This window comes from Macrotis lagotis, chromosome 5, assembly GCF_037893015.1.
Source record: "Macrotis lagotis isolate mMagLag1 chromosome 5, bilby.v1.9.chrom.fasta, whole genome shotgun sequence".
Taxonomy (NCBI): domain Eukaryota; kingdom Metazoa; phylum Chordata; class Mammalia; order Peramelemorphia; family Peramelidae; genus Macrotis; species Macrotis lagotis.
In genome coordinates, this window is record NC_133662.1 from 176,623,669 (window position 1) to 176,650,041 (window position 26,373).

The 26,373-nt window shown below is 36.7% G+C and overlaps 1 protein-coding gene across 4 annotated transcripts in view; it reads left to right on the forward strand.

The window, feature by feature from the left end:
- Window positions 1-14,315: 14,315 nt before the first annotated feature.
- Window positions 14,316-26,373, forward strand: part of WTAP (WT1 associated protein) — a 31,736-nt gene continuing 19,678 nt past the window's right edge. Inside the window, exons 1-2 of one of the 4 annotated variants that reach the window (XM_074187960.1) lie at window positions 14,316-14,377; window positions 25,809-25,846. In XM_074187960.1, the coding sequence (XP_074044061.1) occupies window positions 25,817-25,846 (30 nt within the window). In that variant the 5' untranslated portion in view covers window positions 14,316-14,377; window positions 25,809-25,816. Of the gene's footprint in view, window positions 14,378-14,547; window positions 14,686-14,972; window positions 25,847-26,373 lie in introns of those variants that run through there. The other 3 variants (XM_074187959.1, XM_074187961.1, XM_074187958.1) reach the window with 3 other exon arrangements.

Consider the following 26,373-nt stretch of genomic DNA (forward strand, 5'->3'; position numbering starts at 1 on the left):
GCCACTTAACCCCATTGCCTTGCAAAAGCCTAAAAAACAACAAAAACAAATTGAATGTAATTCTACTTTGCTACTTCTGAAATTTGAATCAGAAGTTTTTCCAGATTTGATCAGCGAATCATTTTAAAGGGGGAAGGGGGAGGGGAAGATATGTGCTAGAAATCCACTTAAGTGACAATTGAAACTGGTAGCCCTCAACTGTAACAGACTTTTGATTCCAACATTCCAAACCTTCTCATATGAATGAACAAAACTTTTGTTTTATGCTAGAAAATCAGAAGTTAAACAATTTCTCAAGGAACTTCATTCATAATAATTCTGGACATATGCCTAAGCAGAGACTACATTCAGTAGCCCAAATGCATTAAAAAGACAATAAAAGCTCTGTGTGTCCGGATCTATGTCTGTGTCTGTATGTGTGTGTATACACGCCTGCCAGTTTCACTCTAGGGTTTACGAAGTGTTTTACAGCTTCTCATTTGAGTTTCACATTTTGCAAATGAAGGAAGAGACTCAGAGGTTAAATAACTTTGCCATGAACTAGGGTCACAGTCAGGATTCAAATCCAGGCCTTCCTAACTCAAAGTCTAGCACTCAGTTAACTATACTATGCTATACCCCTCATCCAGCTGTGTCCATATTCCATAAAATGTATTGTTCTTCCTATGTGCACAAAAATATTTATAGCAGCTCTTTAAGCAGTAGCAGGGAATTGAAAATTGTAGGAACGTCCTTCAGTGTGGGAATGGCTGACCAAGTTGTACATGATTGTGATGAAATACTATTTTGCTTAAGAAATGATGAGCAGATAAGAAACTATGAAAGGTTGGACTCTAGAGAAACATGGAAAGAATTACAGGAACTGATGCTGAGTGAAGGGAATAGAACCAAGAGAACATTGTACACATTAATAGTATGGATGCAGCTCCTCTCAGCAGTTCAGATGCTGACCACATCCAGATTAAAAAAAAACACAATCCAAATGAACACTATGTTTGCTTTTTGAGAATTTCTCTTATATTTTTTTCCTTCCTATCCCTTGGTTTTCTTTCTTTTCTCTTAGTCCTAATTCCTCATGCACAAAATGACAAATAAGTAAACATGTTAACCCAAATTTACATGTATAATGTCCACTAGACTGTTTACCACTGAGGTGGGGGGGGAAGGAAGGTGGAAAAAACTGCAACTTATAAATATGCAAGTAGATGAATGTTCAAAAGCTTTCATAATACATAATTGGAAAAAAATAATAAAATATCAATCAAAAAAAGAAAGAAAAGATGAGCAGGATATGCTAAAAACAAAAATAAAATTACTTAAAAGAACTGGTGCAAAGTACAATAACCAGGAGAACATTGTACATAGTGACAACAATATTGATGATGATCTACTATTAATACCTTAGCTAATCTCAGAAAAATAATGATCCAAGATATTTCTGTAGGACTTAAAATGAAAGATACTGTCCATCTCCAGAGAAAGAACTGGTAGAGCTGAATGCAGATCAAAGATACTTTTTATTTATTTTATTTTTCTTGGATTTTTTCTGTGTTTTCTTTCACCGAATGACTTCTGTGGAAATGTGTTTTGCATGATTACACATAGAACCCATGTCAAATGACTTGTCTTTGTGAAGAAGTTCTCCAAAAATGAGGAGCCCTCACCGAGTTTTGGTCTGTGAAAATAAATATGTGTCAACCTTCCTAGAGTTTGTCCTAATTGGGAACAATAGTTACCAGAGGTTTTGACCTTAAGAAAGGGAAAAAAAAAAGGGGGGGGACAGCTAGTTGACACACTGGCCCTAAAGTCAGGAGAACCTTACAAAATGGAATTAGGTTAACATGTACATTTAGATATTTTTTCTGAATCAAGAATTAAACAGACTACATGGGAGCAGGGGGATGGCTCTAGTTAGAAAACCAAACCCTGCAAAATGGAGCCCCTTCTGTGGGGTTTATATAGTTTTGGCTATCAGGAGGTGGAATCTGAAGCATCACCTCTAGCTTATTCAATCAAAGAAGATACCTTAACCCACTGGTCTATAGTTTATGGATTTCATTCTCTTCACTTTTTGGAAAACTAGAATTTGCCCAACTCCAGTTCTGTTAGGTTCTTCCATTCCCTGATAGTTCCAAAAATCACTAACAGTGGCTCAGAAATCACATCACCAAGACTTGTGTTTCTTTATAATATAGCTCCTTTGGGCCTAAACCCAGGATTTGAATGTATCAAGTAGGCAGCTAAATTCTCCTTTTCTATCTCCCTATCTAACTTGATTATTAACTCATTACTTTGGTTCTGTGCTTCTTTTTGGTAAGGAAAAGTAGAAACAAAATCCAGCTCCTCTGACTTCTATGACAGCTTCTACTTCCAGCTTCTCTGACATCATCATGATTCCATCTATTCTATTCTTTTTCTTCTTTGATCCTCTTCTTTGCTTCCAAATAGTTTTTAAAAATTCCTTGCTTCCATAGTCTGCATGACTTTTTTAAAATCTAAGTCTATCCACTAGGAGCCCACAAATCTCTATCAGTCTTCCTAGATAATCACCTCCTTTTTTTCCTCAATTGAATTATTTCTTTTTGTACCTCAAGAATTTTATTCTTCAGAGCTTCCCATACCTCCTTGGCCGAATTTTCTATAGAATTTTAGGCCGCATGCTAGATTCAGTATGGAACAGTGGAAAGAATGCTAAATTTGGACTTAAAAGACCTGAGCTTAAATCTCAGCCCTTATGATGTGTCTGACCAAGTTACTTAAGCTCTCTAGGCTTTAATTTTCTCATCTGTAATTTCATAGCATTGGATTAAATGATCTGTCCCTGAAATTCCTTCTCTCTCCTATTTCTATTCAGTTGGATAGATTATAATATTATTTTTATTTCTCTCTATGGGTTCTCCACCTAAATGATCTCCATGTTTTTTCACTTATTCCTACATGTCTTTGAATGAATATATCTTTTTTTTTTAGGTTTTTGCAAGGCAAATGGGGTTAAGTGGCTTGCCCAAGGCCACACAGCTAGGTAATTATTAAGTGTCTGAGGTCTGATTTGAACTCAGATACTCCTGACTCCAGGGCTGGTGCTTTATCCACTGTGCCACCTAGCCGCTCCATGAATATATCTTATTAAGTTTTATTGACCCTTTATTCTATGAGAGCTTTCCTGTAACAAATCAAACAATTAAGCAAAACTAACAAAACAATGACTTTATACAGCATTCCACATCTGTATCATTCCCCAAACAAGCTATTTTAAAGTATTTTAATTAATAGAAATCTACTTTATCTCTCCACAAAAAGAGAAAAGAAAACACACATTCATTATAACAAATAGGTATGGTAAAGGAAAATTTCTTTCATTGCCTACATGCAAAATAGATATCTCATTCTATTGTATTAATCATAGTTCTTTCAGCTTTCAAAATTGTGTTTTAAAAAAAATCTATTTACTTATTTTTCCAACTACATGCAAAGAGAGTTTTCAACATTCATTTTTGTAAGGTTTTGAGTTACACATTTTTCTTCCTCCCTCCATTTTCCTACCCCCTCCTATTAACAGCAAGTAATCTGATATAGGTTATACATATGTAACTACTTTAAACATATTTCCATATTAGTCATGATATGAAAGAAAAAATCAAAACAAAAGGGGGGAAAATCTTGAAAGGGAAAAGAAATATAAAGCATAAAACAAATTTTAAAAATTGAAAATAGTATACTTTGAACTGCATTCAAATTTGATAGCTCTTTCTCTGGATATGGATGGTATTTTCTATCACCAGTATTTTCTATCACCAGTTTTTTAGAATTGTCTCTGATCATTGTACTGCTGAGAAGAGCAAGTTCTTTATAGTTGATCATTCCACAATCCTGCTTAATATATACAATGTTCTTCTAGTTCTCTTCACTTCACTCATTCAGCATCAGTTCATCCAAGTTTTTCTAACCTTTTTTGAAGTCAGGAGTGAGTAAGTACTCCATCACATTGTTCAGTCATTCCCCAACTAATGGTCACCCCCTCAACATCCAATCCTTTTCCACTACAAAAAGAGCTGCTCCAAATATTTTTGTACAGTGGGTCTTTTCCTCTTTTTATGATCTCTTCGGGATACAGACCTAGCAGTAGTATTGCTGAATCCAAGAGTATGAACAGTTTTTGCATTTTTAAATTGAATTTTTATTTTTTTTCCAGTTACATGAAATTGTAGTTTTTCAACATTTATCCATTTGCAAATTTATGAGTTCTACATTTTTCTATCACTCTCCTTTCCCTCCCTCCTCCCCACGGCAGTGAATTGTCTGGTAAAAGTTGTACATGTAAAACCCTGTTTAGCATATTTCTATATTAGTCATGTTATGAAAGAAAGAATTAGAAGAGGAAAGAAAACAACCATGAGAAAGGAAGGATAATAATAAAAGAAAATTTTAAAAAGTGAACATAGTATGTTTTCAGTTTTATTACCCTTTGGGAAACTCCAAATTGCTCTCCAGAAGGGTTGGATCCATTTCACAACTCTACCAACAAAATGATTTGTCTTTACAGTGTTGTTTTATTGTATAAATTATTCTCCTGGTTCTGTTGATTTTATTCTTCATCGGTTAGTAAGTCTTCAGAATTGTTCATTTTATAATATTTATGTTATATTCTAAAATATTCCTAGCAACTCTTTTTATAGTGGCAAAGAAATGGAAATTGAGGGAAGGCCCATCAATTGAGGAATGACCAAACAAGTTATGGTATATGAATGTTATTGTTCTATAAGAAACCATGAATGGTTGAACTCTAGAGAAGCATGGAGGAAATTACAAGAACTGATGCTGCATGAAGGGAGCAGGACCATGAGAACATTGTACACATTAACAACAGCATTGTGAGTTGATCAACTCTGATGAGTGCAGCTTCTCTTAGCAGTTCAGAGAGCTAGGACAACCCTAGGAGACCTGCTATGGACAATGTTATCCATATCCAGAGGAAGAAAAAAACCCTACAGAATCTGAATGAACACTACATTCACATTTTTAAACTTTCTCTTATGTTTTTCTTCCCTATTTCATAGCTTTCTTTCTTTTTCCTTAATCCTAATCCCTCATACAGAAAATGGCTAATCTGCAAATATGCTACCCACAAATGTGTTCACCACTGAAGGGAGGGGCTTGAGAAGGGAGGGTGGAAAGAAATTATTAACTTAAAAATATGTGTATGCATGTGTATAAATGTTGAAAAACTTTCAGAAAATGTAATTGGAAAAATAGAATAAAATATCAATTGAAAATAATGATAATATTGATGTTATAGTAAAAATTATTGTTCTGGTACTGCTTACTTCACTCTACAAAAGTATGTTTACCTCTTTCCATGAGACTTTGAAATTATCTCATTTCTTATAGCACAATGGTTAATTATTTCATTCATATGCTACAATCTCCTCAGGTATTCCTCAATTAGCCGGCATCCCTTTCATTTCCATTTTTTGGCACCACAGAAAAAGAACTTCTATAAATATTTTTAGATGTATAGGAACTTTTCCTCTGTCTTTGATCTGTTTTGGGTATAGACCAGTAGTGGTATAACTGGATCAAAGGGCATGCACTGCTTGGTTACCTTTTCTGTCTAATTCTAAATTGTTTTCTATACTGGTTGTACTCATGTATACAGTTCTACGTTTTTCCACAGCCTCTCCAATATTTGTCATTTTCCTTTTTTATCATCTATGCAACCCTAATAGCTGTGACACATAAACTCAAAATTGCTTTAATTGATATTTCTCTAAGTAGTTGTGATTGTAGCATTTTTTTCCCTGTGTGGCTAGGTATCAACTGAGAAATGGTTCTTACTGATAAATTTAAATAAATTCCTTAAATATCTTAGAAATGACATTCATATCAGAGAAATTTATTGCAATGGTTTCTTCTGTTACTTCCTTTTTAATTTTATTTTGATTGGATTTGTTTGCATAAAACCTTTTTGATTTTGTAATCAAAATTATTCATTTTATCTTCTATGATCTTCTTTGAATGTGTCTTCTATCCATAGATCTTTAGGGAATTTTTCTCATGTTTCTCTAATTTGTTTATGATATGGTTTTTCATATGTAAGCTACATATCCATTTGGAACTTATGTAGGTATAAAGTATGAGATTCTAGTCTAATTTCTTTCACACTTTTTTCTAATTCCCCAGCAGTTTTTTGTCAAATAGTGAATTTTTATTCTAACGACCAGGTCTTTGTGTTTATTTAATACTAAGCTACTGTGTATATTTGCTTCTTTGTGTTGTTCAGCTAATTAGTTTCAGTGATTGATCTCAATTTTTTAAACCAGTTCCAGATTGTGTATAAGGATTATTGCTTTGTAGTTTGAAATAAAATACTACAAGTCTCCTTTGTTTCCACTTTTTTTTTCATCATTTTCATTAATATTCTTGGCCTTTTTTGCCCCATATGAATTTTGGTATAATTTTTCTTTGTTCTATAAATAGCCTGGTTTTCTTTCCTTGAGCACTGCCTAATTATAGCCTTAGACCTCAATTTATCAATTGAAGCATGACTCTCTTTTTTTTGTTTTGTTTTTTAGTTTTTGCAAAGCAATGGGGTTAAGTGGCTTGCCCAAGGCCACACAGCTAGGTAATTATTAAGTGTATGAGGCCAGATTTGAACTCAGGTACTCCTGACTCCAGGGTTGGTGCTCTATCCACTGCGCCACCTAGCCACCCCAAGAATGACTCTTAATTATAAATTTAAATACATTTTTCATATATTTTAGAATTGAGGTTCTTATCAGAGAAACTTTGGTATGGCATTGAATAAAAAAATTTAAGAAAAACTAATTAAGGAGCGATGAATATTTGTCCATTTATCTAGGTCTGTATTTCAACAAAATAATTTGCAATCGTATTTACATATTCCTTGTATATATATTTTTAGTAGGAAGATTCTCAAGTGTTTTATACATTCTGTAGTTACTTTAAGTAGAATTTCTCTTCCTTCTGGGTTTTAATTTATATTATCTAGAAATACTGATGATTTGTGTGGATTTATTTTATATCTTACAAGTTCGCTTAACTTATTGTTTTTCAGGTTTCTTTAAATATACCATCATATCATCTGTAAAAAATTTTTGTTCCTTATTTGCTTATGATCATTCTCTTGTTTTATTGCTATAGCTAGCATTTCTAGTAATATACAAGAATGGTAATAATAGACATCCTTGTTTGGAAAACAGTGAATAATGTATAATAGAATTCCACTATTCTATCTCCTTTACCCATTCTGGTCCTTTTAAATGAGGTGTATACCCTTCCAAAGTCATATTCTAGTCATGAGTTTCATCCTGTCATATCTTTGGGGTCAAGTTTATATCCCTGAGATATTATGTCTAGTTCACCATGTCTGTTATTCATGCTTTGGACAATTGAGAATAGCTATCTGTTGCCATGGGTTTAATTGCTACCACCTTTCTTGAATTTTTCTCCTATGACTATCTGGACATTTCTGCTGCCAGTTTCCTACATTGTATCTACTTTCTCCCATATCTGGATAGAGGAGATTAGACTGTCATGAGGAGATTAGATACGATTTGATCCCATCTAGCCTGTTCTTTGATCAAAAAAATAGCAAGATATAATTGTCAAAACCTTTCTTAAAATCTATGTAAACTCTATTGTATATAATTGGAAAACAAAATATTTATATATACAAAATATACAAGCTATTTCCCCCTATACTTTGTTTCAGGGGTAAAAATCTTTTGATTAGGCTGGCAAAACTATTCTTAATAGCACCAATTGTGTGTCTGATCAGGAATATATTTTTAAATTATATATTTATTATATTATATCATACTGTACTATGCTGTGTTGTTATATCGTATTACATTATATCAAGTTATATTATATCATATCATTATATTATATGCCACAACCCAGAAATTCAAATTCTTTTTTCTCATACTGTCTTCTTAACTTCTTCAAGTGCTCTCTCATTTGAAACCATTGAGCTTGATAAGCAAAAAGGAAGAAAACACCACTTGTGTTCCTAAAGGCTTCAGTTTCTTGCTTAAGAATTTAAAGAATGGGGTGGCTAGGTGGCGCAGTGGATAGAACACCGGCCCTGGAGTCAGGAGTACCGGAGTTCAAATCTGGTCTCAGACACTTAATAATTACCTAGCTGTGTGGCCTTGGGCAAGCCACTTAATCCCGTTGCCTTGCAAAAACTTAAAAAAAAAAAAATTTAAAGAACACTGACATGTAAGACAGTATCTAAAGGAAGCCAGTCAGGATGATAAAGGGCTTTCAGATCATTCCATGTGTAGATCAGTTAAAAGAACTGCTAATATTTAGCCTGAGGAAGACTTTTGAGGGCACACTAAAACTGTCTTTAATTATTTCAAAGGCTGTTAAATGGAAGACAGATTTGACTTGTTCTGCTTGACTCCCAAACTACAGAAGTAGGAAAAGGGTGAAAGTTGCAAAGAAGCCCATTTAGGTTTGAATTAATAAAAAAGTTACAAACATTTAGAACTAACCATAATTGGAATGGGTTGCCCCAGAAGGTAGTGAGGTCTCTGTCATCAGAAATCTTCAAAGAAAAGTCTAAATAACTAATGATAGTTAACATTTAAATAGCACTTCAGGGTTTGAAAAGTGTTTTTACAATGTATTCTTACAAGAACCTTGGGAGGCTATCTCCATTTGATACTTGAAGAATTTGAGGCAGAAAAAAGTTAAAAGACTTGCCCATGATTACACAATTAGGAAGTTGCCTTGGGTGAGGCTGATTTTGAACTCAAGTCTTATTGATTGGCATTCAGTGCAGCCAAAGCCATTGTATCACCTAACTGCCTCTATTTATAAAGTTTTTGGTAGTGGGGATTCATGTTTATGCAGAGGCTAGATTTAGCTGCCTCTAAGGTAGCTTGTATTAATATTAATGCCAGTTCTCAGGATATACACTAGACTTCTTGTTTTCTGTCCTTTGGCCAGGCAACTTCCTTCTTTCTAGAATAGAAAACTCTACTCTGTACTCTGTATTCTGCCCATCAGACCTCATCTGTAGTATTGTGTTCATTTCTGAGCACCCTGTTGAGGAAGGACATTGAGGAACAAGAGAGTGTCCAGGAAATGAACATAATTCGAAGGCCTTGAGCCCTTAAATAAGAGAATCCATTGAAGGTACTTGGCTTGTTTAGCCTGTAGTTATGAAGGTCAGGGAGGATAGGATATTTGTCTTTAAGTATTTCAGGAACTGTCATGAAGAGATTAGACTCTATTTGATCCCATCTAGCCTATAGTTCTCTTCTTTGTTAAAAAAAAAATAGCAAGACATAATTGTCAAAACCTTTGTTAAAATCTATGTAAACTCTATATAATTGGAAAACAAAGTATTTATATAAAAAGAATCTATGTAAACTATATCTCCCCATTCACCTGATCTAACAAAGTAATAACGTTATCAAAAAAGGAAATCAGAACCAAAACAAGTTAGGCTTGATATCATGAAAAAAATTTCCAACCTTAGATCCAAGAATGGCAGTAGCTGCCATAAGAGGTGGGAGGTTCTCCTCCCTTGAAGATGGTCAGGCAGAGGCTTGGCAACTATTTATTGGATATGTCAGTGGGATTCTTTTGGTAAATGAGTGGGGTCAAATAGTTACTGAAGTCCCTTTCAACTTACAAAATCTGTGACTCTATAATCATGAAAGTTTCCAACCAAATAGCCTACTCTTTAGCTCATTATGTCCTTATCTAGAATCTATTAAGTAAAATCTCATATCTAGTTTCTCTCACATGTATATGAGGGTTCCCAAATCCTGTGGAAGCACTTAAAAAATAATGAATATATGAGGTACAGAAAAGTCTTTATTAAATCTCACAAGAATAAAAAGGACCCTCAAGAGTTCATAACAATGTGGAAAAACAATTCTAAGATGTTCACAATCAAAACATTTCTCTCCCTTCTTCATTGGGTCCTATTTTGTGCAAGGTCCCAAAGTCCTTTCAGATTTACAAAACCATCCTATCATTCCTATCCACCAAGGACTGCTAGACAGGCAAGATTCTTCCCATCAGTATCACACTATCAAAGTGACTCACTCAATATATTACCTCTCATCTACCTTACTTATAACTTGCATGTCCATAGCTGTTTACATTATGTCTCCCCCATTAGAAGGTGAGCTCTTTGAGTGAAGGAACTGTTCATGCCTTTCTTTGTATCCTCGGAGCTTAGCATAGTTCCTGAACTATAGTTAGCGCATCCTAAATACCTGTTGCCTAAATATCACGCCAGGTCCCCTCTTCCTTCATATTGGTATTCTAGTCCCTTATACTGTTCCTCCCAGGACTAGGACCATAGGCACTGGAATCTTTCTCTGTGGCATGCTTCTTAAGAAATTTCCCTTCTCTCAATAGAAGTCTAAAATCCCAAACTCTTTTATCTTTAAGGCAAATTCTGAGGCTGGCACTGCCCAAGAAATCCCTCTCCTGGTAGTTTGCTACTTGGGAGGGGACTCTCCCCACTTAACTAAGTGGTTACCATGTGGTTTAAAGGCTTTTGTCTTTTCGACGGTGGGGGGCAGCAACTGAATACTGACAAGGAACTTTTCTCTGGGCCCACAAAGCTATAAGTCTTTCCAGTCATTCTTAGGGCAGCACAGTACAATGGTAAGAGCACCGAATTTGAAATCACAGGACCTGAGCTTGAATCCTAACCACTAGTTGTATGACCCTAACAAGTAGCTAAACCTTTTGGGGCTGTTTCCTATTTGTAAAATGTATTTGGTTTGACTCCATAATCTCCAAAGTCCCTTACTTCTTTAGAGATATGATCCTCTGATACCGATCACTACTCTAACTGCTCTTCAGATTCTTGTCATAGCAGCTTACATGGGACTGAGGTGAAGCGGGCCAGTGGCATCCAGGATTTTTCTTCTCAGGCTACGTGGGCATATGCACATACATTTCATAATGTGCCTAATGCCTCTTCTCCGAGGCATTTACTAACATCTTCAGTACTCTTAGTTCTGGTCTCTCTCAATGACATCACAGTGATGTGAAACTGAATTTCAGTGAAATAGAGCAGCACAAAGCCATAGGCTTCACTCTCCCAGAATCATCAAAATCCAAGGAAAAACAAGTCAAGATGACTAACTCTGACCCTGGATACAATCAATGACCTTGACATCTTCCGTGTCTGAATTCTAAGCACTCCACAGAGTGCTTTGTTCTCATCCACCCATTTCATGCACGAGGAAAGCCTTCCTGTATTTGGGATAGACATCCCCTAACCACTAATTGCCAGTTATTCTCAACCTGGTTTAACCTGTCTGCCAAGACCGTTTTTTTTTTTTTTGGTGTGTTTTTTTTTCCCACAAAGGTGTGTCAGCTTGGTTTACTACAGCTTCTTAGAGCCACAAATGAGAGTTGAGTGGATCAGCAGCTTCACACCTGAGCACCCCACTCCAGGCAGAGTATCCTTAGGGAGACACACACAGTCAAATCAACCCTCTCCAAAGGGAATTAGGTTCTAATGGGGACACAACAAATATATACTGAATAAATACAAAAAGAACACAAGTAGATAGAAGACAGTGTGAGAGGGCACTTGCAGCTGAGGGATGGAAAAGTGTTTTATAAATATTTGAAGGAATTCCATAGAGAGGGGATGCATTCCATTCATGGGGCACAGCCAACCCCAAAGCAGGGATGGGTGGAGACCAGCCAGGACAGGTTAGCTTGATCTCAGAGCACAAAGTTAAGAATGGACAAATTGGGTTGGAGAGAAATTGCCTTGAAGGGCCCCTCAGAGCTTTAAAACTTGGATTCCATGAATTCAAAATTTCTAAAGATACTACCCTGTATATGAAAGCTAAAAAAATGATTTTCACCACGATCACTACTTTTTTCCTTCAATTGATAATTTAATTTTCCAAATAAAACTTGGATCCCATGAATTCAAAATTTCTAAAGATACTACCCTGTATATGAGAGCTAAAAAAGTTATTTTTCACCATGATCACTACTTTTTTCCTTCAAGTGATAATTTAATTTTCCAAATAAAACTTGGATCCCATGAATTCAAAATTTCTAAAGATACTACCGTGTCTGTATGAGAGCTAAAAAAAAATGATTTTCACCACGATCACTACTTTTTTCCTTCAACTGATAATTTAATTTTCCAAATGAAACTTGGATCCCATGAATTCAAAATTTCTAGATACTACCCTGTATATGAAAGCTAAAAAAAAAAATGATTTTCACCACGATCACTACTTTTTTCCTTCAATTGATAACTTAATTTTCCAAATAAAACTTGGATGCCATGAATTCAAAATTTCTAAAGATACTACGCTGTATATGAGAGCTAAAAAAAAGTTATTTTCACCATGATCACTACTTTTTTCCTTCAATTGATAACTTAATTTTCCAAATAAAACTTGGATGCCATGAATTAAAAATTTCTAAAGATACTACCCTGCATATGAGAGCTAAAAAAAAATTATTTTCACCATGATCACTATTTCTTCCTTCAATTGATAATTTAATTTTCCAAATAAAACTGGATTCCATGAATTCAAAATTTCTAAAGATACTACCCTGTATATGAAAGCTAAAAAAAATGATTTTCACCACGATCACTACTTTTTTCCTTCAATTGATAATTTAATTTTCCAAATGAAACTTGGATCCCATGAATTCAAAATTTCTAGATAGTACCCTGTATATGAAAGCTAAAAAAAAAAATGATTTTCACCACGATCACTACTTTTTTCCTTCAATTGATAACTTAATTTTCCAAATAAAACTTGGATGCCATGAATTCAAAATTTCTAAAGATACTACGCTGTATATGAGAGCTAAAAAAAAGTTATTTTCACCACGATCACTACTTTTTTCCTTCAATTGATAACTTAATTTTCCAAATAAAACTTGGATGCCATGAATTCAAAATTTCTAAAGATACTACGCTGTATATGAGAGCTAAAAAAAAGTTATTTTCACCACGATCACTACTTTTTTCCTTCAACTGATAACTTAATTTTCCAAATAAAACTTGGATGCCATGAATTAAAAATTTCTAAAGATACTATCCTGTATATGAGAGCTAAAAAAAATTATTTTCACCACGATCACTATTTCTTCCTTCAATTTAATTTTCCAAATAAAACTGGATTCCATGAATTCAAAATTTCTAAAGATACTACCCTGTATATGAAAGCTAAAAAAAAATGATTTTCACCACCATCACTACTTTTTTCCTTCAATTGATAACTTAATTTTCCAAATAAAACTTGGATGCCATGAATTCAAAATTTCTAAAGATACTACCCTGTATATGAGAGCTAAAAAAAAAAAATTTTCACCATGATCACTATTTCTTCCTCCAATTGATAATTTAATTTTCCAAATAAAACTGGATGCCATGAATTCAAAATTTCTAAAGATACTACCCTGTATATGAAAGCTAAAACAATGATTTTCACCACGATCACTACTTTTAATTTCCCAAATGCCATGTGATGAGTTGTTCACGTGCATCGGCACATTTTAGCGTTACATAAGTTCCTCCCACCCTCCTGTCAGGGATCGGCGGAAGCTCATGGGAAGCTTCCCTTCCTGCACGGAGGAAGTTTCCCCGGATTTTCCTCTTTCTGGGGCCGTCCCTGGCTTTAGCGTGGTCCTGAGGAGGAAGCTCTGAGAGCCGCTCCTTGGGGGTCAGCCGAGCTCGTGCGCAGACTCCCGGGGCCCGGGCCGATTCGAGGGGTGCCGCGGCGCGACCCCGCCAATGCGCGGTCTTGTTTAACGCCCTTCTGGGCTTCTGTCCCGGAAAAACAACAACAACAACAACAACGCCGGGTTCCGCCCGCCGGGGTCGGCCGGCCGCTTCCTTAAGGAACCCGGCCGCGGCGGCCTTCGAACAATGGAACACCGGCGGATGTTAGAGTTCCCGGGGGGCGGGGGGGGGCATTTCCCGCGCCGCGCTGGGACTCATTTCTACGGCGTGACAATGGCCGGGGCGCCCCGGGCGGCCCCGAGCGGAGGGACTGGGCGCGCGGCGGCCCCGGCCGCGGATCCCTCCGCCGGCGGGCGCCCGCCGGCAGCGGCGGCAGGTGGCGACCCCGGGAAGCTTCCTCCCCGCCCCCCGCCTGTCCCACAATGCTCCGCGGCGGAACGCCGGCCCGCCCGCTCGCGGCCCGCCCGCCCGCCGCCCGCCGCGCCCCCTCCCCCCGCGCCCCTGGCCCGGCTGGGCCGCTCCGGGCTCCCGAGCTCCGCGGCGGCGGGGAGGCGGGAGCGAGGCCCGCGCAGCCGCAGCCGCCCCGCGGCCGGAGCGGCGAGGCGAGGCGCGGAGGGCGGGCGAGGCGCCGGCGGCCCGGAGCCCGCGGTGAGTGAGCCGGGCCCGGCGGGGGGCGGGCCGGGGCGGGGCGGGCAGGCGAGGAAGGGAAGGGAAGGGGGTGGGGGTGGGTGACGGAGCCTCATTTCCTCCTCCAGCGCCATTTTGTAGCAGCGAGACCCGCAAATAAAGGGGAGAGCCGGGCTCTGCGGCGGCAGGAGGAGGGGGCGCCGGCGCTGGGGCCGAGGGCGCCCGGGCGGCCTGCGCTGCTGCGGTCTCCGGAGCCCGGCCGCCGCTCCGTCCGTCCGGGAGGGCTCGGCGCCCGCGGCGGTGTAGGTGACAGGCCGGCGGGCTGAGAGGTAAGCGCGGGGCTCCGCCGGGACGGGCCGCCCCGCCCCGGCCTCGCCCGGCCTGCGGGCCCCGCGGCTCCGTTAACGCTTCGCCCGCCGCCGCCCGAGGCCATCTTAGCCCCCGGAGCCGGCGGGCGCCCTTCCCGCCTCGGGCCGGGCCGGGCTTCAGAAACGCCGCGCATAAAAAAAGGCGAGCGGCGTCCGGGGGCCCCGTCTTTGTGCCGCCCCCCGCCCGCGACCCCTCGGTCACCGCCCGCGCCGAGGGTGGGCCCGGGGGGCGGCACAGAGCCGAGGAGCTGGGAAGGAGTGCGGGTTTGTTTACGTCTCGAAACTTCCAGACCCCGGGCCGCCGCCTCCCTCACCGCGCGTATTTTTAGCCGAGGTTCGTTTTGTAAAAATAGTTTGGGGAAAGCAAAAAGTAGGTGTAAAAGTAGGTGACACTTTCACGTAATACTCGGTCTTATAAAAACCTTTTAAACTTCCGGGTAATGTTAGTTGTAAAGGCTTAATGCGTCTTTTCTCCTCGGGTAACAAATATTTTAAACAGTGCGTTGTGGTTTCGAGTCCTGGGTATTACATTTGGCTCTTCAACTGCTTAAAAATTACTTTTTTAACTTAACTGGAAATCCCAGGAACCCAGCTTCCCCCAAGTCTTTTTTTTCTCCTGTCCCATTAATTTTTTTTTCTTCGTGATAAACATTTTCTGATTGCTGGGGTCTTGTGAACAGTTTTTAGAAAAATGTTCTTTTGATTGTGTTTTCTGTGGTTACTATATGCCTTTCAGTAGCTAGTTTAGGAAAGAGTATTTGAATTTGGTTTTGAAAGACCCGAATTTGAACCATGGTTCCACTTGTCATTGAGCAAGTCACTTAATTTCTCTGGGGATGAGTGTGTCAGGCTAGTTCATTTGTTTTCTTTTAGCTCTAAAAGCTTATGGAAATGGTTTGCTATGGTCCCATTTTAAATAATAGCAGAAACCTGTTTCATCTTTTCCCCCTCTTTTCTCAACAGTATTGTGTGTAATGTTTTGACTGAAGAGAGGGAGAAAAAATTAGCTGCATGAAGTTTTGGCTAAATTTGGTTTTATACTCAACCTAGTGACCCCTAGACGTAGCAAAAAACTACCCCCAATTTCCCCAGAAGAGGAAACTGAAGCTTTACAAGGTGGTTTGAATTTTGATTTTTAAATAAAGGAGGAAGAACTATAATCTGTATTTTCTGACTCCAATTTCAGTGTTTTTTCCCACTATTTCAGGACATCCATCATGTAGAGTAGCCAATAGATGAAGTGACTTAAAGGTTTTTAGATTTGGAAGAGATGTGAAAGATGAATCAAATTTCATTTGGGAAAAAAACAGACCAAGATTTTTTAATAATTGAATTTCATAACTGTTTGATTCAGAACCCAGCTTCTGATATTGCTGTAACATAAAGGTTAATTTAAAATTAAAGGATTTGTGGGTGCATATTACTTATTTCAGAGTAGTTGTACATTTACAGATTATTTTCATCATTCCATGTTTTATTAATATGAAGAAGGTAACTGAATAAGTTTTCATCCAACTCACTGATGGAGAAATCGGGGAGTTGGGAAAAGTATTTATCACATTCTAGACCCGGTACTGGGCACTTGACAAATATTATCTGATCCTCACAATAACTTTTTGAAACGGATGCTACTTTTATCTTCATTTTAAAGTTGAAAAAAACTGAAGTAGACCCGTCTAGAGTCTGAGAGCCATTCTGAACTCAGGTCTGCCTAAATCCACAATGTGGCCACTCTGTCACCTAGCCTCAACTACCCACTGTAGATTGTAGCTCTGGGATTGAAATCCACAGGATTGTCACTTCAATCTAATATGTGAACTGTGCCTATGACCAGTATCTTTAAATGCAACTAATTATGATACTATGATACTCTTATTTCAGAAAAATATGTAGTAGCCTTGGGATCAAAAGATGCTGGTTCAGAGTCCTCCCATCACTTTTTCACCATATATTGCTGATAGCCTCTTAATAAGACTCCCTGCAAGCAGACAATTCCCTTTCTAATTCATCTTTCATACAGCTATTAAAATAGTCTTCATAAAGCAAAGACTTGAACATGTCATTACCCTTTTGCCTAAAATGTATTCTTCACAGCTTGGCATTGAAAACCTTTTGCAGTCTGGCTCTAGCTTACCTTTTCAGGCTTCAGATGACACCCTTTCTTGGGCTCCTTGTGCTAGCCAAACTGGCCTTCACTATTCCCTAAACTTAGCATTCCATTCCCTGCTACCCCATGTTCCTGGAATTCATTCCTTCCTTAATTCTCTGAGAATTCTTAACTTCCTTCTAGAAGAAACTCAAGTGCTACCTTCTAACCTTTACTGAAATAAACCCCTAATTGTTTTTAATTCTCTCCTTCCACAAATTATATTGTTTTTCTGTACATGTATCCTTCTAATAAAATATATATATATATAATCTCCTTATTAACATTAAGGTCTACTTAGCATTTTTCAAATTTGCAAAGATCTTTATGGAATTTGATCCTTACAAAAGCCATATAAGGTAGATTTTACAAGGATATTCCCATTTTACTCATATGTAAACTGAGAATTAGATTAAATGGTTTAGTAAAGGTCATAGATAATAATTTATCAAGAATAGATTTTGAACCCAGGTCTTCCTGGCATCAAGTTCAGCACTTCTGTCTGCTATATACTTTATTACCTCTCATAAAAAGAGAGCCCTTTTACTTTTATCTTTGTATATCACAGGCTTTTTAACAGTACTCAGTGCTGTTGAATGAATGAATATGTTATAGGATTGTTATTTGGCCAATATTGTCAGAGTTTCTTAGCATCTGCTTGTCTTTTTTTCCCCACTTTTATTTACAAGTTGAATCCAAAAAGGTCTATAGGTTCATAGATTGACCTCAAAGGAGTCTAAAGGTAATATATTTCCCAACCCTCTCATTTTACAGATGAGGGAATAGAGAGTTCAACAGATTTAGTGATCTGAGCAAGTTAGTAACAGAATGAGATTGAGATTCTCCAACTGCAGTATTGCATCTTTTTCATCTTTCCACTACATCATTTTTCCTATAACTCTTGATATGCCAAATTGGATTTTTGTGGTTCTTACTTAGAAAAACCTATGTAGTTTATTAAAACAGTAACATTTCCAGTTAAAATACTTTCTTTGTGTGAGGCATTATGCTATGGACTTTACAAATAATATCTCATTTGAACCTTTCAAACTTTATTATATCCCTATTTTGAAATGGAGAAAACTGAGACAAACAAAGGTTAGGTGAGTTACACAACTAGGAAGTGTCTGGGCTATATCTAAACTTAGTTCTTCCCAACCAGAGTCTCAGCTCTCTTATCTACTGTGCCACCTAGCTTTCTCTAGCTGAAACTGTCCTAAAATAAGCTACAAGTTTCCTTTCCTCTTAGATTTCACTTTAGAGCTATTAAAAAACCTTAAGAAAATGGGAGGTGCAGTTTTCAACAGTTTCTCTGAAATGCAGTTTTTTTTTATTAATTTGAAGGAGGTAAACTGAATAAGTCTTAATATCTTCCTAAGTAAACTTAAATATCTTTTTTTTTGTATTTAATGAAGTAAGTTTTTAGTGAGAACAAGTATTACCACTAATTCTGCACCCAAAGGAGGGATATATATTGTGCTTGTCTTAAAGACATATTTGAGACAAAGGATGCATATGTTGTATATTTGCGCCCTTCAGCTTTAAGCCAGGTCCTTCCCTTGTCCTCACTTAGTGCTCTGTTGTAAAGTACTTATAGATAATAATGTTTATCCTTCATTTTTTGAAGAAATTCATGACATCAATCAGGAAGATGATGCTATGACAAGTAAATGAATTGGATTTAAATGAGAGGGTGCTGTGCTAGGTCACCAGCCTCACTTTCTCCTCCAGAACTATCAGGGTCCAGTGACCAGGACGTGAATCAGGTTGACTGGAGATGGCCTTGGATGTGAGGCAATCAGGGTTAAGTGACTTGCCCAAGGTCACTTATTAGTCAACAGTAATAACATTCTTCAGATTTGAAAAGGTTTCTAAAGGTTACTAATTTTCCTTTAATGAGTATTTTTATTTTGGAAAAAAAACGGAAATTACAGAGGTTCTTGAGATGCAAGATTAGCTTTATTAATTCTTTTACATTGGATCTTTGCCTCTCTTCTGGCTCAGACTCAACAGAGTTGAAGAACCACTTGTTGGATATGTTATTGTGAGAATTGCTATTATAAATTGGACTTAATGAAAGCCACTAAAAGTATCTTCCAGTTCTCAAAATCTGAGATTCTAAACAATCAGTCAACAAACATTTATTAAGCACCTACTCTGTGATAGTAATACAGAGATAAAAATGAAATATACCTTTGCTTTCACGGAGTTTACCATCAGATGCTTTCAAATGAAACACAAGTGTATGTGTGTGTATATGGAAAAAACTGTGTAGAATGTGGCATTTGAGCTAAGTCTTGAACAAATTAAGAACTTTTAAGATTAGGGAACAGTGTGGGAGAGAACATTTTTAAGCATGGGAGGCAGCCAGTGCAAAGGCCCAAAAAGGGAGTGCTTAGTGTGGAGAAAAAAAGACCAATTGAACTAAGTGAAAAAGAATACTGTGTAGTGAGTGGAAAGTTTGGAGCTAGCCTGTTAAAAGCTTTTAAATGCCAAATAGAGGAGCTAATATTTGATCCAAAAGGCAATAGGAAGCCACTGGAGTATATTAAAAGTAAGGAAGTGACATGGTCAGGCCTGAACTTTAAGCAAATCACTGGGAGCTTTGTGAAGATGTATTGGAAAAGGAGTAACAAGACAGGGTGGTCACTATGACTGTCCAAGTGAGAAGTGAGGAGGAACTAATGTGGCTCTGTTAAGGTGTGGCATAGTGAAGAATTTCACTCGAGGAAATTACTAAAATTGTGAAACTAAATTTTGTTACAGTTGACAGGAAAGTTCATAAAAATGCTTTAGGGGGAAAAGATGTTGAGTTCTGTTTTTGATAATAGTTTGAACTGGGCATCCAATTCAAAATATCCTGTAGGCAGGTGGTATAAAAGCTAGATAGATAGATCTGGGAAGTCCTCTTTCTTGAGGTGGTAGTAATCCTCATGGGAGTTGATGAAGTCATCATGTGAGAATTAGGGAATAGCAGAGGGCCAGGACAGAACCTTGGGAAGGTATACCTCTATTGAGGGTTATGAGGAGACAGGAGTAATACGTGGATGGATGAAGCAAAAAAAAAAAAAGAAATTGAGAGGCTTGAAAACTAATAGGGGCCAGGACTTTATAATAGTAAACTTTGGAATAAAGCATATTTGATTCCAAGCTCATCAAATCTGAACTCATTGCCTCTCTCTCTCTCTCTCTCTCTCTCCCCTTTTTCTTGTCACCCAAAACTAGCCTTTAATTATCCATGGTGAGAAGAAACTTGGATAGGATTTAATGATTGAAATTCACTGATAATTCATATATATCCTTTTTAACTGATAGGCAAAACTACATCAGAAGGCAAGCAATTAGGAAAATTGACTGATGGTATTTTTTTAAAGCTGTTTTCATCTTTGTGTTCACTGACTGCTTATCTGCCATTTTTATACAAATATACTTTATATACACATGTTTTTCTTATCCCCAGTATCTAGTTGGCATGGTAACCTGGTTCATAGTAGATGTTTAATAATCATTTGTTAATTCAGTCTCATCCAAAAACTCATCCCTAAACTTCATGAAAGGGTTATCTGTACCGTACCTAAAGCCTTCTATACCTTTAGTCCCTTGTAGTTAGGCTTTCAAGCCAATGAAACTAAAGCTGCTCTTAGGTTACAAGCTGCTTCTTAATCACTACATCCAATGACTTTACCCTCCCCCCATCCTCATTGCACCATTTGATAAGGGTCCTTCTCTTTTCTGAACACTCAGTTTCTTTGACTAAAATATGAAACACTCTAATATTGACACTTTCTATGTTGCCATTGCTTCTTGTCTCCTTAACTTGAGTTTTCTGTTTATCCTTTTCTGTATGACTTATTTTGGGAATCCCATTCATTTCCAAATGAATGTCCTTCCAGGATCTCAAACTCAGCATATACAAAACTAAGCTCATCACACTTTTCTCAAAATTTGCTCATCCTTCAGACTTAACTATTTCTAGCAACAGCACTACTATTTTCTATCTCCCACAGTAAAAAATCTTATGTATCTCCATTTCTTCCTTTAACTTATTCACATGTGGACTCTGGCCATTATCTCTAGCAACTCTTTGTCTCCTCCCCTCTATCCCCAGGCAGCAGCCTACTCCAAACCTCTAGACCTGGGAAGTCAGACATGAAGCCCTCAATCCTCTGGCCTGAACCAGATTAAAATATCATTGAGAAATACTTACCAAAATAAGTTAAAATGCATTAGAACATAAATGATGTTAGTATGTAGTTTTCTAAGCAGTTATCAATCAGTAATTATTAAGCACAGGTGTGGTTCTAGAAAAAGAAGCAAAAGACAGTCCCTTCTCTCAAAAAACTTGTAACCTAATAAAGCAGCCTTTCTAATGATGCATTAAGGAGCCCACAGGGTTCTGTATCTGCAATTTGGCACAGTTGCTCTCATAAAGGCTTTTCCTCCCCATTCTTTCAGTTGCCAGAATTAAGTGTGTTTTTTTTTTTAACACAGATTCATTTGTGTCACTCTGTTGCTTAAAAATCTTGAATGTCCACATCGGTTTTTCATAAACTTCTCCTGCCTTTCAGAAACCTTCTTGCCATTATGTGATTCTATGCCACCTTTTCATCTTATATTAGTCTCTGATCAGCACTTTATACTCCAGCCAAATTCCTTTTTCCCCAGTACACAACTCTCAAAACTTTGTTGGCTTTGCTGAAGCAGTTTCTTGTGGTTGTAATATCCTTCCAGACTATTTAAAACCTGCTTATCCTTGAAAGTCAATCTCAGGAGCATAATGTTTTGTTTTCCAATTTGCTGAGGTATTTAGCTATAATATATAATATTTTATGTAATCTGTGACATAACCTTTTTATGCTATCAGTTAACTACTCTGAACCATACATTTCACCAACTGGCCAGACTGAAAACCACAGCCTGCTACTTTGATATTTCTTTTTCTTGACCTAGGATAATCATTATTTGTGTCTTATACTCAACTACAGTGGTATCAACTCAAATAGAACTAAATCCCTGCAGGCTGCATATCGACTTATAAAAACCCACAAATTAATATATCTGTGTTGTATGGTATTGTCATTTATTTTGTTAAACATCCCAATCCATTGGGGGAGAGTATGACACATCTGTTTCATTAGGCTTGTAACTTTATGAATCACCCTCAGCACCTAGCATAGGGTTCTGAACACAGTAAACATTTACTCTTCGATGAATTAAATAAATGGAAGAACTTATGATTTGCATTCTCCATTCTGTCCAGTCAGCTTTATTCCATCAAAGGAATTATTCCCCCACTTGAAATATTTGTGCCTTTTCTGTTACAATTTCCTTTTTTACTATCAAAACCACTCAAGATTTATTGTAACTGCACCTTGTTTGTTTCTTTTAGTTGCATAACACTTCACAATTCCAATTAGCATTATTTAGCAAACAGAATTTTAGATTCACCAATATAGAGAAATAATATGGGCATGGTACACTGCATAATGGGTCAGCCATGGAGTAAAGAAGACCTGGGTTCTAGTTCCATTAACTGGAAAGTTGCCTATAAGCTATAGAGTTGTTGGCTTACATTAGTAGAGGAGGATTTTCACATAGGGAGCCTCCTTCTCATGACCAGAAAAAAAAAGTAAATATTACGTTATTTTCCTGCTTGGATTAAAATCTTTTTCAAGGATTGAGGTCATGTATTTAATACTTGAACATGGCATTCATCAATGATGCTTGTTTATATATAATATTGACTGAGGGGGTCCAGAGGCTCCATTATCTGTATAAGAAGATGCCTGTCAGTTGTACTGAAATTATCTGAAGAACAAAAATTATTTCTATTATTAGCATTTTCTCAGGTATATGCAACATAAATACCCAAAATGGTAAATTGGGTTTGAATAGCCAATTAGATAGTTGTATGTTCTGTAGATATTGTGTACATCCAAATCTTTTTACTAAATATGTATTTTGCTATTGTGATATATTATTGAACCAAAAAAGACTACTGTTGACCTTTCACCCTTAAATATAAAGGAAGGTTTATAGTTATTTTAAAGATCTGACTATCCAATATTTGTATCACTGTATGATAGGAAATATTTCAGGAAGGCAAAAGCTATATTCTTTCCAATTTTTTGTAATAAATTGAAATGAGTTTCTTCTGAGAGAAGATTAAAAATAGCTTTGCTGAGGGGCAGCTAGGTGGCACATTGGATAGAGCACTGGTCCTGGAGTCAGGAGTACCTGAGTTCAAATCCAGCCTCAGACACTTAATTACTTAGCTCTGTGGCCTTGGGCAAGCCACTTAACCCCCAATGCCTTGTAAAAAAAAAAATCTAAAAAAAATAGCTTTGCTAAGACATGCTAAGTAAAATGTAGCAAAAGGGGAAAATTATAACTTAAATAGCAACATTAACAATGAAAATATTGAAGAAACTAAATAATTGGGAAGATAGAAGAACACTGGAATTGTTACTCTTATTTATGGCTCAGATTTTACATCTTTAAGCATTCATCAATGAGGCAATGATAAAAATAGAGACTGGCCTTGGAGTTTAAAAAGCAATTTTAAAGCATAAAATGACTCTTTTGGTCTATTTTAGTTAATAACGGGATGGTAATAAAATTTCATAATTTATTGACCAAAATTAAATTCAGTAAGCATTTATTAGTGGTGGTGTTCAGTTATTTTAATCTTGTCCAACTCTTTGTGATATCATTGAGGGTTTTTTTGGCAATCATGCTGGAGTGGCCTGCCATTTCCTTCTCTAGTTCATTTTACAGATGAGAAAACTGACAAAAAAGGGTTAAATGGCTAGCCCAGAGCCATATGGCAAACATCTAAAGACAGATTTAAAGTCAAGGAGATGAGTTCCTGACTCCAGACTCATAATAAAGTATCAAGGAAGATAGAGTCTGATGGGACATAGAACTGTCATGAATTTGTGTTCAGTCTGATTATTGATGATATTGATAAGATTTTTCCATTTGAGTCTTTTCATTTTATTTCTTTGCCCTCTATTGATGAATAACCTTAAAGCATTTTGACAAACCAACTTATGGAAGAATTTGACCTAATCTTAACACTGTCATTTGTATGGTAGTTTGGGTACATCAAATCAAATTAGCTTTTTTCCCCAAGTCTAAGTAGGTTGGGTTAATTAGCAAAAAACCCTTTAGCTTTCAGAATTTTAATAGCCAAGAAACAATTTAAAAGAAAAATTGATAAGCATACGAATCTGTAGATATTATAGAGATGTAGTCTTGACTACTTCCTCTTTGTAGAAACTCAACTTAATCAAGTAACAGAGAACTGAAATAGAACAATTTATTTGGTATACCCAGTATCTAAATCATTAAATCAAGAGAGTTAAGCAAAAAATTTAATCATGTGGCCTATTTTAGAAATTATTTTGTACACCAATAATCCTGTTGGAAGATGTTGAAATCTAAAAGTTAGCTGATAAAGTTTTCAGAAATTCTTAAAAGACAATTCTAAACTAAATATTGTCTAAAAATAGCACTGGGATTATATACTGATGTATTGTTATGTATGATGGTAGTAAGGAAGGAACTCTACTGGCAGAAGAGCATTGAAGATGGATTTTCTTTTGAAAGAATACAAGGATTACTTTAGTATATATAAGAAAAAAAATTCCTTTTGGAAATCTTAGTTAATTGTCCCTAGTTCTTAAAAATTCAAATGGCCTGAAATTGATGATTTAAAAAAAGTAAAACTATAAAAATAAAAGTAAGCATTCAACTTTCAAGAGAATGTTGAAGTTGTGAAATTGGAAAAGATATCATTTCTCAATGATATCACAAAGAGTTGGACAAGATTAAAATGACTGAACACCACCACTAATTGGAAATGTTACATTGATTTAGTCATTATTTCTTTTGTTTCAGTCTAGCATTAAATGTAGGTGTAATTACCTGAAAAATCTATGGGTTTAGGAATATATAAACATATAGAGAACATATAAATGGATTTCATGATTCCAAAACAATTAGTTGGCATTTTAAAAAATAACAGTACTCTCTGAGAAACTCTTGACATATACCTAATACTTAATTATGACATTAAAGGTTACTCTTGGCCTACTCATGGAGTTCTTTTGCTTTCCCCCCCTTTATGACTTCTATTTAAGAATGCAGGTTCAGATTTTAGTGTCTCATGTAATTCAAGGTAAAAATACTTTTTTTTTGATCTGTAGCTTCATAGTACGTTTATTAATTTCTATGTAAAAATATTATAGTTGGTTTTGGAACATAGAACATGTTACATAGTTCTGTTACTTCATTGGCATTTTGTTACCATGTACAGAGGTAGCTGAAAGCAAAAAAGACGATATATGTACATTGATTAATTATCTTAGTGCTGCTTGAAATGTTTCTTTTGAATTCCCTACATTAAACTATCTTTTGTAGCATATATTGATTAAATTACAGTGATTGGGATGTGGTGTTTGATATGGGAAAATGTATGTTGCCTAATCCAAAAAGGTATAGTTCATGATAGAGGTGTGTTTGGATTGTTACTATAACTCACATCATCTCTCTTCTGCAAGTGAGAAACCTAATTATATATTTGTTTCTAGCTGCTATGCTGCTTATGGCTTTCAGCAAGCCTAGTAGAACTATTCCTGAGGGACTTGTAGGAATATCCTGGGAAATCATCTTTTTTCCCACAGCTAGAAGACTAAAATATTGAGAATGGCTATGTTAATAAACAATGTTAGGGAAGAAGGTGCCACTGAGTCGGATCTTGAAAGAAAAAGCAAGGAGTCTTTGTTAGAGGAGATTTGAAGTAGAATGAATGTGATGAAGATTCCTGGAGTTTAAGAATGATAAAATACATAATAATAAAAAATGACTGTAAATCTAGTTCTAACAATTAAAACAGTATATTTCTTTTCTTATATGCCCTTATTTTCTTTCCTAGAAAACAAAATGACGAACGAAGAACCTCTTCCCAAAAAGGTAAGTTCAAAACAATTTTAGACTAGCAATGCTATTTGTGATGCAGTAGAACAGAGGTGGGTGGGTGTGTGTGTGTGTGTGTGTGTGTGTGTGTGTAAGTGAGAGAGAGAGACATGGAACCCTTTGGCAGTCTTGATAGAGTCTATGGATCTCTTTTCAGAATAATGTTTCAAACTGTACAAAAATATGCGGAATTACAAAGGATATTGTATTGAAATGCAATTTCATTAAACTTTTTTCTTTTGTCTTTGTTCTTTCTTATTAAGACATGGACCCTGCCTAATTTAAGAAGGCCTTTTAGGAAGAAGGGGAGAGGGATTAATTGGTTTCCATCTTCCTCTCGAGAACACTATTAAAATTCACCTGCAAATAGTGCTTTAAGATTTATGGAATTTAAGGAGAATTTCAACCTCATAAAACTGTACATAAAGTGAGATTAACAAAAAATATTCTTAATCTCAAATTTGAACATTAGTACTTTGCACCTATTCCTTAAGTATTGACAAGATAGGAAATAAAACACTTAT